This window comes from Scomber japonicus, chromosome 10, assembly GCF_027409825.1.
Source record: "Scomber japonicus isolate fScoJap1 chromosome 10, fScoJap1.pri, whole genome shotgun sequence".
Taxonomy (NCBI): domain Eukaryota; kingdom Metazoa; phylum Chordata; class Actinopteri; order Scombriformes; family Scombridae; genus Scomber; species Scomber japonicus.
Genome location: NC_070587.1, coordinates 2,378,149 through 2,390,993, shown reverse-complemented (window position 1 = coordinate 2,390,993; position 12,845 = coordinate 2,378,149). Strand labels below are relative to the sequence as shown.

The following is a 12,845-nucleotide window of genomic DNA, read 5'->3' as shown; positions in this document are numbered from 1 at the left end:
TTGCTAAAATATACTGTGATTAGTCCCATCACAACAAATAAACTTCCAATTAGGCATGGGCCGGTATGAGATTCTGGCGGTATGATAACCATAAGAAAAAATCGGTATGGCGGTATTGCGATTACAACTCTAAAATGTTCCTAAAAGGAAGAAAAATAAAGACAGACATGTTAATTTAACCTGAATCTGTAATGACAGTGTGAGGGGTCATGATACTCTACGCTGCAGCTGCACCACCTGAGGGGTTTCTGACCAGCACTTCCTGTCTTTGACCAGACTAAAAACAGCTCATACCTCAGGAACGGTATGACAGAAAATTTGTCGGTTTCGGTTATCATGGCTTTTTCAAATCGCGGTATACCATGAACACGGTTATCATCCCCTGCCTACTTCCAAACATAGAAAAGTAGGTGCTTTTGTACCGTAGTGTATACTCTATGTAGTTTTTTAACTTTTTGGGGGGAAAATATAACAGCTGCAACTACTTAAAGCAGAAAGATTTGCTTGGTCTCCCGCCCCAATGAAACCCTCCATTGGAGGATGTAATAAAGCACATGCTCTCTCTGAATCTTATGACTCTAAATTGGCACCAAAGGGAAGCATTTTTTGTTGTTGTTGTTTTTTATATATCACCCTAAAGTAAGGCTTGTTTTTTTCTGATCTTGCTGTCTATAGCTATACCCACAAAAACTTCCTCAACTTTGGTTTTGTTACCATAAGACTGATGCCAGTTGGATCCTAAATCAGTCTTCTCTCCTTGGCACAATCTGCTCCTCCAGGGGAAACTAATTAGTTTGGGAAACAATACATTCTGAAGAGGATCTCAATATCTCTGTTACAAGGCCTTTTAATTGAGATGGTTGCAGTTATGATGCATACATAATGATGGCATAACCTCCATTGGTACATGGCTTCACCCTTGCTAATTGCTGTCAATTAATATTTCTTGCACCTAAGAAGCTGTTAATTCTACTGTGAGTGAGTGAGGCACCTACATATGATTAATATTTTAAAAAACGTTCATGAACCAGAACTCTAAAATAACTCCAAAGTAAATTCAATCAATTCCTGGAACAATTTAGTCTATCAATTACATAAAAATGTACCAAACCATATAATTTAGTGTCAGTCATCCTGTAAGTGTAGGTTTAAATTATTCTAAATAAAAAGGTTTGCGATTATGCAACCCTGTTATAAAATGTGATTTTGACAAGATCAAAATGAACTTTTCATGCAATTACAATCAGCCTCAGAAGTGCTCTTGACACCTTGTAAATGGTGGCTGGATGTTGAGTTCTCTTTCTTCTTCTCCTGTGATTTTTCAGCAACCTTTAAATATCTGCTTTCTCTGATTTAATTTGCAAGTCTCCTTCACTAGTCAGTCATCCAGTTTACAGAGTTTCATCTGGTAGTTTTGAAGCTGTTGATTTGGGCAGAAAGACACTGTCTGGATGTCTAGACGGGGTGACGAACACCTTCATGGTCATGTTTTTCCCGCCTTGTGTGGGTTGGAGAAAATGTTAGGACTGCAGACAGAAAGATGGGCAGGCTCGCAGTGAAAAGATGACCATTTCGACAGGTAAATGGAAGAGAGCGAAAGGAGAGAGGGCCGATGAGGATAAAAGAGGAATACAGATAAATACAGATAAAGGCAAGTATGGAGAAAATGGAGGGCTATAGATACCACACATACTGAAGGAGAGGAAAAGGAGAGGACGGCTATGAAAACAGGAAGAGGTTGCAAGGAGGAGAAAGAAAATGAGAGAAAGAAAAGAGAGAGATCAGGGGCTGAAGAGAGGTAGAGGGATAAATGCACTATTTGAATTATGTAAAATTGCTGCGTGGGAGAGAGGAGGTGTGTGTCTGAATAGTGTGACTGTGTGACAGAAGAGGCTGAGAGAGGGAGAGAGCGCAAGGAATGAGCAGAGATATGAAACATGATCAAGATGAAAAGGCTGAAATGCAAGAAGATATCAAGAAGTAAGAACAAACAAAGAAATGTAACACACTTATATTTGAATCAGCCTGGTTATCATGCTGTAGGTGTTTCTTTGAGAGGGCCGTGCATCTCCGTGCAAAAATAAGAAAGCAACAGGAAAATACGTGCAGAGATGTAAAGTAGCCTTTGATATCCCCCTGCTGTAGTTCGGAGATCATAAAAATGATTGTCTAAGCAGGGCTTCTACATAGGTGGTCACCCTGACTTTATTAGGCGAGGGATTGTTTCCTTCTCATTCACTGGTAATATGTAACGCGCTGCTGGCTCCTCATAACTTTACATATATTCACTGTGGGTGAGGATGCCCAGTGAATAGCCTAAATTGTGTTTTTTAGAGTTTATTTTCAGCTGTGTGGCTGTGCTCTTACAGTACATACTCTCCCTCGTGAGATCCCAGCCCATAGCTAACATTCTCTGCCGATGATCAATATATTTATATCTGGCTGCTGTTGTGGTGAGAGGTCACAATGTTTCTGTGTTTCTTGCAGAACTTGGGAAGAAAAGGGAAAGAAAAGCAGCAGCAAGGAATACTCTTTAGACTTTGATGTGATGTGAACTGAAGCCTTCCCATACTGTAGTTAATTTTACACCCCCTCCCTGCTACCATTCAGTGACATACTGCTATTAAGGTGAAGAATAGATTGACGAAATATATTCTAGAAATTAAAGAAAGAAATAAAATACGTAAAGATGATTTGATTGCAGGTTTTGCTAACCTAATTGCAGGTTTAATATCTCCATGTGGCTGAGAGGTGGCAATAAAATCTGACATCATTGTGTGACATAACGTTTGGATACTTGATAGAAAGTCAATATCAGTCCAATGTGCAATATTACTGAAGAATTTGTCTTGAAGGCAGTAATGCAGAAGCAATGTTTTATACATTACATAACACTCAAGAAACTGTAAATTTAGATATTTCACAAACATGCAACACTGTCCGCTACACTGTCCTCCACATATTTCGCAAAATTCACATTTAAATATGTGTAATTAAATATGTGTCCTATGGGTTTTATATGATCCTCCCCTCCATTCTTTTCTTTCCTAATGTTTTAGAAAGCTACTGCCCTCCCAAAAACAACATGTTGTTACGTTTGAGTGACAGATGCCATCTAGTGTAGCAATTTGACTCGGAGCTGTGGTGCAGGTGAGGTATATTTGTGTCGATCACTTTCCTTATTCGGAGGAGGCAGGTGGATGGCGGTTTTATAACCCAACAGCGGACCTTGCCACAGGAAACAGCTGTTTGTTTCCCATTTCTAATCGTGAGTCAGGACAGTCTTTTAAAAAAAACTTAATCACGATTGTCTCCTAACCCAATGGTTACTACTGTAGCCATGAAAACATGGGTCACCTAACTTTAACCCTCCTGTTGTCCTCAGGTCAAGGAAGGACAGAAGGAAGGAAAGGAGTAAAGAGGAAAAGAGGACAGAAGGAAGGAAGGAAGGAAAGGAGTAAGGAGGGAGGGAGGGAGGGTGGGAGGGAAGGAGGAAGGAAGGTAAGGAGGAAAAGAGGAAGGAAGGAAGGAAGGAAAAGGAGTAAGGAGGCAGGGAGGAAAGGAGGAAGGAAGGAAGGAAGGTAAGGAGGAAAAGAGGAAGGAAGGAAGGAAGGAAGGAAGGAAGGAAGGAAGGAAAGGAGGAAGGACAAAAGAGGAAGGAATTTAGGAGAGAAGGAAGGGAGGAAGGAAAAGAGTAAGGACAAAAAGAGGAAGGAAGGAAGGAAGGAAAGAAAGGAGTAAGGAGGGAGGGAGCAAAGAAAGAGGAGAGGAAGGGAAGAAGGAAGGAAAATTTTAATAAAGAGGGAGAAAAGAAGGAACAGTCAAAAGAGGACGGGGTCAAAATCAGTAACTTTATCCCACACCACATGTTTCTCAAACAAAGTGATCATTTTACCCCAAACTCTGATCTTTCCCTCAATCTAACCAAGTGGGTTTTGTGCCTAAACCTAACCAGACCTCAACCACAGTGTCATCACATCATTATTTTATTACATTGATTCTTAAGCACAAAATTATGTTGCCCTGCTGATTACTACCAATAGGAGGAACTGTTTTATGATCAGGAAGTTGTTTTTTCTTTCTTTTTTTCCAACATAAAAGTACTCACATAGTCCCAGCATTTGCATATGTGGTGAAGCGGTTGAAATGTCATTTTTAGGGTTGATGGTTGGCGAAAACATTTTCTTCACATTGGACTACTTCATACGGAGCCCCTCTGGTGACATTTGACAAAAAATAAAATAATCCGTGGCCATGGCTGAGTGTGTGAGTGTAATGTAGTTACCTGAGGGATCCAGCAGAGGGCGCATATTGCTTTGAGCAACATTAAAGGACACCCTCATTCATTCATTGGCCTGACTGATTGAATGAAGTTTGTCTTATTTTGTCTTTCACTGAAAAACTCCATTTCAGATACAAGTAGGCATGGGCCGGTATGAGATTCTGGCGGTATGATAACCATAAGCAAAAATATCACGGCTTCACGGTATGGTAGTATTATGATTACAGCTCTAAAATGTTCCTAAAAGGAAGAAAAATAAAGACAGACATGTTAATTTAACCTGAATCTGTAATGACAGTGTGAGGGGTCGTGATACTCTACGCTGCAGCTGCACCACCTGAGGGATTTCTGACCAGCACTTCCTGTCTTTGACCAGCACTTCCTGTCTTTGACCAGCACTTCCTGTCTTTGACCAGACAAAATACAGTATGACAGAAAATTTGGCGGTTTCGGTTATCGTGGCTTTTTCAAATCGCGGTATACCTTGAACACGGTTATCGTCCCATGCCTAGGTACAAGTCCTTCATAACAATGGTTAATATGTACGAGTGCGTTGGATGAATGTGTGCTCAGGGATTGGTTATGGTATCACTCCAGCTGGTGAATGATGAAATCTATAACATCCCCTAGATCAGCATATTCTTTGAGTTTAAACTGATGCATTTTGAGCATGAGCCGAATTAAGTGTGTCTTGCTAAGAACTACTCCATGTCTAACCGCAAGTGACTTGAGTATATCATTGTAATTCATTCCTGGATTAAAATAAAATGAAATCAATTCAAAGTTGTCCATGTTTACGGAGCCTCAGCAACAATCAACAGTATCTTCATGGAAGTGAAACACAATAATTAACTCGTGGCCACGCAATAGTATCTCATGGCCACGAGATAATTAACATTTGTATCCCATGGCCACGCTATTTTATTTTTTTTAAATGTCACCAGAGGGGCTCCATAACTTCATCAGCTAGGTGGAGTAAAAGACAGGACTCACTAGTAAACCCCCAAAGTACTGTAAATGTGTGTAATATGAGTATAATATGTCACCTTTAAAGCAAATGTATTGACATAGAAAAATTAAAGACCAATTATATACTATAGATAAATATACCTTACATTTAGGTCCCGACTGTAAGTATTTGGACAAGTACATATTTTTTATTCTTCAGGCTCTTTGCTGCAGCACATTCAACTCCAAATAAATAATGGATATTACATTAAAGTGCCAAGTGTGTTATGTATAGCCTTTTTAACACAGTGCCCACATTGGAAAGGTTCAAAAGTATTTGGACACTTGGCTAATAAGTACTAAGCTACTACTGTATGTTTCTTGGGCTGCTGTGTGGTGCAGAAAAAAGTATATATATGGTTGATAGAGCGTTGTCGTTTAGATTGAGGTGGAGCTGCATGTCAATATGAGGAGTAAAGAGGTGATCATGCAAGTGAATAAGATGCTAATGAGGCTGAAGAGATATCGAAGGTAGTTGATCGACAAATACTTGAGTCTGGACTGTAATTTTAAAGTGCTTCACATAAAACAAATTATTAGAAAATCTATCAAAATATACTTAAGTTCTTTCAATTAAAACATAAAACAACTTTAATTTGATGCATTGCTTCACAAATCAGTCACATAGTAACGATATAAAATAAATGAAGCTTCTGTAATATATGGTTTTAGTCTGAGAGTCTCACACAAGCAGAGGGATTCGTGACTTTGCTCTGTGAAACATGAAGGACTTTTTCTGGTCTTTCATTTTTTATTTTTTATTTTACTGGCTGTCTCAGAAGTCACTTTCATCATACAGTGGCATGTACAGGAATCTGCCTTGAGGGCACTGGTGCTGAGACAGACATTGATATTTATTGAGTTTGGTGGAAGGACAGTAGGGACGTGGAAGTGGAAGACATACTGACGACCAGCGAGGCAATACTTTTATGTACACATTCGCTCTGGTTCCTGATGTAATTGTTCGGTGCTGCTTTTAGTAAACAGGCCAAACAGGTCAACTGGGCCTCTTGTGTTTTCTAACTGTACATTCACACTCTTTCCGTCATCCATCAAGCGTAGGACAGGAGATTATTCCCTCACTGACCAATTCAGTGCATTAGGCACCAACTCGCAGACGGAAGTCAATAAGTGCTTTGTTTGTTTAATGCTCGCTCCTCTCTGTCCGTGCATCTCTCAGCTCCCTCCCCGCAACACGCAGACTGTTAACATTTGCCTCATCTGATGTCCAGACAGAAAATCTATCTCTCCGATAGTCTGTCGCTCACTTTATCAACCGCCTCGCCTTCACGGATGAAAGCGTGTTTGTAACAGTGGAGGCAGCAGTCGTTTAGGTGGATGAGTGTGACCCCGCATGGTTTTATTTCTGCCTCGCCCACCTTTGACCTCTATCTGTATTCTCTCCTCTTTCATTCCTTTAGGCAGATTGTCAGTGAAAGGTCTCCAGTAGCTGTTTATTTCCACAATGGCTCTCTCTTTCTCTCTCCACATCCTCTCACTCTACCTGTGTGTCGGCACCGCAGTTTTCGCCGTGTCCTCATTTTGCCTTTGATGTTTCCTATCCGCTGATGTATATTAACGTTTCACCTATCGACCTCTCTTTCTCTGTCTCTTCTTCACTCAGATCATCGCGCCCGGCGGAAGAGCATAGCCACAGGGAAGCAGCCCAGCATGGAGGTCCCTCCCACTGCCCCCCTTCAACCCTTCCGACAATCCGTGAGTAACCCTCCCTGTTCCCGGCCTCGCTCGCTGCCTCCGTCCCTCTCGCTCTCCCTACTTCCTCCTCCTGCCCTGGGCCCGCCGCACACCTGCGGCCGTCGGGCCAGCGGCACCCCGCCTCACCCTTTCCCCCTCTCCCTGGCCGTCTCCCCCTCCCTCACCTTTTACCAGCAGCAGCAGTTCCAAAAGGGCTCCAAGAAGGGGGCCGGTACGCCCACCTTGCCCCGCTCGCTGCCCCTATCCCCCTCCCTGTCCTACACCCTGCCCCACTCGCCTGCTGCCTACTCCTCCTCCCCCCCCTTTTCGTACTGGGGCGGAGACTGGAGGGCTGCCGGTTCGAGTCCAGTGGCGGGAGGACCGTTAATTGCACCACTGCCCCCTGTTGAGGTATGTGACACAAACATGGCTGATGCAGAGACACTGGCTACGTTTACATACAGTATTATGTGTAAATGTGGGAGACTGCTTTCATTTGGTTTCTGAAGTCTGGGTGAACTCATACTTACAGTATTATTAGCACATCTTAATGGAGCAGTGTGTTTGCAGGTTTTAGCTTTTTAGTCCAAACTGACTATGAATTTGTTCCAAGCAGTCATTGGTTTCCATTAATTTCTCAAAGGTGTGTAAATCAATTAGCCTATTATGTAATGTAAGATGACTTCATGTTCACTGTGACAAAATGCAAAACCATTTTCAGGAGTATGTTAATGGATTTCCATATTATACACAAATTGAGAGCGAACCACTGAATGCCTGGAATGGAGGGAAAAATATGTTCAGGTTTGTAAAACCCAGCAGCAGTTTACGGTGATGTAAAGTGACTTGTAGTAAATGGGCTCAAACACGCAAAATGACTACAAAAGACAAGCAGCATTAAAAAAAAAAGCGCTGTCACTGCTTCTCCTGGGATCATCATGTCTCTCTTTTTATACTGGAAGCAACCTCAGTCAAAGAAGACAGAGGAGCCGACAGCAAAATACGTTCTGTCTATGGACAGAAATAATCTGTTTATTGTTTTATTCATGGCGACAGAAACTCAATCACAAGGTATTAAACGTGCACATGAAAGGGCTTAAAAAGATAGATTGATGTCTTATTACATTTTTGCCAACCATCAATGTTGCCCATCTCCTTTCCATTATTGCTGCCAGTGTTTGCACACTGTCATCGTAGCTGGAAATAGCAGGACTTGTTTTCCTCCCTGCAGAAATCTGCTGTCCACTCACTGTTGCTGCTATGATAAAACAGCTTCGGCAGACTTGAAAATTACAGGAGCCAGCTAATCCATTAAACTAATGTGAAGCTTCAATTTGGCTGGGTCAAAGTTTTTGTGTTTCATCATTATTTCATAGAGACTGAGATGAGTGTTTTCATATCAATATTTCAGGTTCTCTGATTGGATGAGTAAGCCTGTAGGGCAGGAGGAGAGACACTGTGAACTTAGGATGCAGACTAAACTTTTCTGCCTTTGTTATTACTTTACTCTTTGCATACTGTCAATAATTTTATGCTCTAGGTATTGTCTTTGAAATAATCTCCTCAAAAGAACACATTGTCTCTCAGTATTTTAAGAGTCTTTTGTTAGCAGTTCATTTGAGGGTTTGTTTGACATACATTACAAACAGCCGCTGAATCTGCTTCAACCTGAAATGAACCTGAAACTATCGAGCACCAGAGTAAATTTGTGCATGCAAATGCAGCCCAGTGAAGATGTTCCCACTATTACCCTGCTTTATTGGAGCGTATTGTGATGCAGGTTTTTCTCTCTCTGTATTGAATACTTTGACTTTTTAAGACTTAAAGTGTCAGACAGAGCAGTTAATCGAATAAGATTTAGTCATGCAGGCTATTAGCTTGGAACCAGCAGATGGAGCCAAGTCTTTAGTCATATCCTCAAGACAGGCTTCAAAGACTCACTTGACTCATGCCAGATGACGAGGTGTCATTTCCCTGCACTCGTTCACCAACTGAATAATGCTGTTATGCGAAAGGTATATATAAATGATATTATTGTGAATTCTCAGAAGGCACCTGAAGGCTGCATGGCTGAAGCTTCTTTGCAGCACAGTGTCAGATAAGAAAGAAACAGTGATATTTCATGCATGTTTTAAAGGCATTTGTGCTTTAAAGCTACTTTCACAGTTCACATTTTAACATTTAGAGTGTGAAAACAGCTTTGAAATTTGACATTTAAGGTCTACAAAATTGAAACAATTTAGTTTTAAAATGCTATTAGTGAGCTGAAAATCTGTTTATTTTGGTGGAAATGTCACATCTTCTCTTGTGTGGTTTCATCCCCCCCCCCCCCCCCCCCTCCCCGAGACATTTTTAAAGAAGTGAAATAGTATATAGAAGTATTAAATACAGATCATGACACAAAGTTGAAGATATTTATTTGAACAGGAGGAACAAATAAGTGATTCAGAGTTTTACCTATAAAATTTAAATTTTATGCACTTTTTTTTTAAGTATATATTTTTGGGGCTTTTTGCCTTTAATGGACAGGTTAGTAGAGATAGACAGGAAACAGGAGGCAGAGAAGGGGGCAATCACACGCAGGAGAGGACCGCTCGGTGCGGGATTCCAACCGAGGTCACCTGCAGCGAGGACCACAGCCTCAACACATGTGGCGGGCGCTCCTCCCACTGAGCTAAACTCCGCCACAAATTTTATGCACATTTAATAGAAATGTCCTTTTTTTTTTACTTGGTCCCATTTGAATGATTTGTAGGATCTTTGAAATCTTGCTCAGTGTCTCACTATCGGAAGTGTCTTCTCATGTGACCAATTAGGGTTAAAGTCATCTTTTAAGTCTGTCCATTCAGGTTCTTGTGAGCAGACTGTTCCTGCAAATCAGTCAATCAATCAGACTTCATTTGTAAAGCTCTTTTCATACGAACAAAATGTAACACAAAGTGCTTCACACCATAAAACAATACCCTTCTCTATCCAAACACAAAGCAATAAAGGACTTTGTAATTAATAAAGCACCCAACAATAACAGCACGTAATAAAGAAATGAGAACAAACACATCCATCAAACCTTTTCAAGAACTATTCGTCCTTAAACATGAATAAGCTGCTGCTCTGGTATCTCAGATTTTGTGATTCTGTAAGGAAGCTCATGTAGGACAAACTGCGCCTCTTTGTGAGACATGTTTTGGGACTTTATGGCACACCACTGCCCACCACAGGCTCTGTTTCAACACTGCAGCTCTCTGTAGCAAGTGGACATGTGTGGGTGTATGATTTCATGTTGATAATAAATGTACCTTGTGCTCTCCCCCATCACGCATCCTGTGTTTCATTTGTGTGTGTCTCCATCTGATTTTTGGTGTTACTTAACTACATCTGACACAAAACCACACTGACTTCATTCATACCAATCATGTTTATTTCACCATCATCAATCTTTCTCCTCAAAATCCATACCTCACTCCCCTCTTCACCACTCAACCGCTCATATTTGCCGACTCACGCCAACCACTTGTCGGTCTCCGTCACTCCACGCCATTGCACGTCGTCCCCTCCCCTCCTCTCCTTCTCCATCTGTTTTCCCTTGTTGTTGCTCTCCTCCACCCGCCCCAGAGTTTCCTCAGTAGAAGGTTGAAGGGCTCCATCAAGAGGGCTAAAAGTCAGCCCAAACTGGACCGAACCAGCAGTTTCCGCCACATGATCCTCCCCCGCTTCCGCAGTGCCGACCAAGACAGGTCAGTGAGCGAGTGTGTGTGTGTGTGTGTGTGTGTGTGTGTGAAGGGTTTTGAGCATTCATATGTGCATTAATCTGCGGTGTCTGGCTCTGTTTGGCAATGACAGTCTGTGGATAGTGTATATAGCTGCATTAATGTATGAAATATGTTTTTTTGGTCTGTTTCTCCCAGCCTGTTGGTGTAAATGTTACGACATCAGAAAAACAACTTCCTTTTCCATCCATCCCAAAGCATTTTTAACGGGATGTTGGGTTGAAGCATAATAGAGTTAGAAGTCATTCAAAGCGTAAAGCAATTAGGGGTTAGCGTCAGTAAGGGGGAAAGGTGATTTTTACTCCATTAATAATGTGGAGGAGGAGGCTTTTGCTCAGACATTTGCTATTTTATTATTTTTTTATATGTTTAGTTTTTGTTAGAAATGATTATTTTAGAGTTTGGATCGGTGTGTTTACTGGCATCGAAACATCTGCTGTTTTCCAGAGAAATTTTGACCTATAAATACAAAAAATATATAGCATCTATCTTTCTATAAAACTGTTTATACATATATAATTTCCTCCTCAATGTCCCAGTGCAGTGTCACTTACAATTACAACACTCAGCACTGTCGCTGTTTTTCTACCGGGGCAATGAAAAAACATCTCCTTCTCTCCATGGCAACCAACAGACAGCCATATGGTGGCTGCACAAAAGATAATGAGTCATTGGAAGATTTGCTTAATTATACTTCTTCTGTATCATGTAGATAGTTGTAGCAGTGCTGGCATTCTTCAGGGGAAGCAGCACAAGAGGTACATGGCTACATGTTGGGGGGAAAAAATGTTCAGAGCAGCAAATTTTGGTTTGGCAGAAGTTTATAGATGGGAGTTTGTAGGTTTCAAATGATGTTGTCAAGGTGTTTCTATGACAACAATTTTACACCAGCAGTTTTACTTTGAATTTTCAGCCTCTTTGGTGCAAATATTCAGTACATCTTATTCACCATAAAACCAAAAACCCCAAAAATCTCCACCTCCACCCTGATGTATGGTGTAGGTTTATCGAGGGAAGTTAATGAGGGATCATTTTTTTCACCTTAAATTTGCATAATAAGTCATAAAAAAAAAAGAAGTGTCCCAAGTATTTTTCCCCTTCATTTTATTTAAAAGGTCTTACTTAACAGCTGCAGCAAAGACAAACTTCAAATGTGAGCAAGGTCATCTTGATAATATAAACGTGGGGCAAAAATGCACTCAGGAGAAGGCTAAAAACTTTTTCCAGCCAGGTACCTGCCAAGGTGTATTTCCACATGATTTATTCAGACGGGAAGGTGGATGTGTATTATACCCCGTTGGTCTAGAGGAGATGCAGAACGGACGAAAAAGTCAAGAGCGTTGTGAAGTCGAGGTTGTTTGCCAAGGCCCTCGCGGCTGGGTTATTTCTGTCAGACCGACTGTGTTCTGTGTTGGCGAACATCTGCAATTTTGTTTATTTGTTATCTTTATTTATCCAGGGAGAGTTTGCTGTGAACACATTCCATTTCTCACCAAGGATTGAAATTCATGCAGCCATAAACATGTCTCTGAGCTTCCAAATAGGCTGTAAAATATGTGGTGATATATATATATATGTTTTTTCACTGTTATTTTTCCAAAAAATTACTTTTAATTGATTGATACCACAAATGTTGAACTGATCTCAGTCCTACCATATAGCTGCTACACATTATAGTGTTTGTGCCCTGTGATGACTTTAAATGTTTTCTGTATAACATCCTGTATTTTTCATCATCAGTGAATCTGTTGGTTGCTTTTTCAATTAACAAATTCATTGTTTAACCTGTAAAATGTTACAAAAAACAGACATGCAATTTAAGAAGATACAAAAGAAGGAGAAGCAGACGGTTGAAATTAATAATCTGCCAGTTATTGAAATAGTTGCAATTAATCTTAACCTTTAGCCTTCATCAATGTCAGTCAAACCTTACTGAATAAAAAAAGTTATGCTGCTCAGGTTTGACTCTCTTGCATACAGGGGGGGCTTCAACTAGTTCCTTCCTTGATTCATCAATCAATTGTATGATCTATAAAATGTCAGAAAATGATGAAAAATGCTAAGACAGTTTCTCAGAGCCCAAAATGCATATT

General features: G+C 40.8%; 1 protein-coding gene across 1 annotated transcript in view; it reads left to right on the top strand.

Moving 5' to 3' along the window:
* syngap1b (synaptic Ras GTPase activating protein 1b) overlaps positions 1 to 12,845 on the top strand; it is a 100,837-nt gene that overhangs the window by 54,089 nt on the left and 33,903 nt on the right. Inside the window, exons 3-4 of the mRNA XM_053327382.1 lie at positions 6,915 to 7,006; positions 10,598 to 10,719. Of these exons, the coding sequence (XP_053183357.1) occupies positions 6,915 to 7,006; positions 10,598 to 10,719 (214 nt within the window). The remainder of the gene's footprint in view (positions 1 to 6,914; positions 7,007 to 10,597; positions 10,720 to 12,845) is intronic.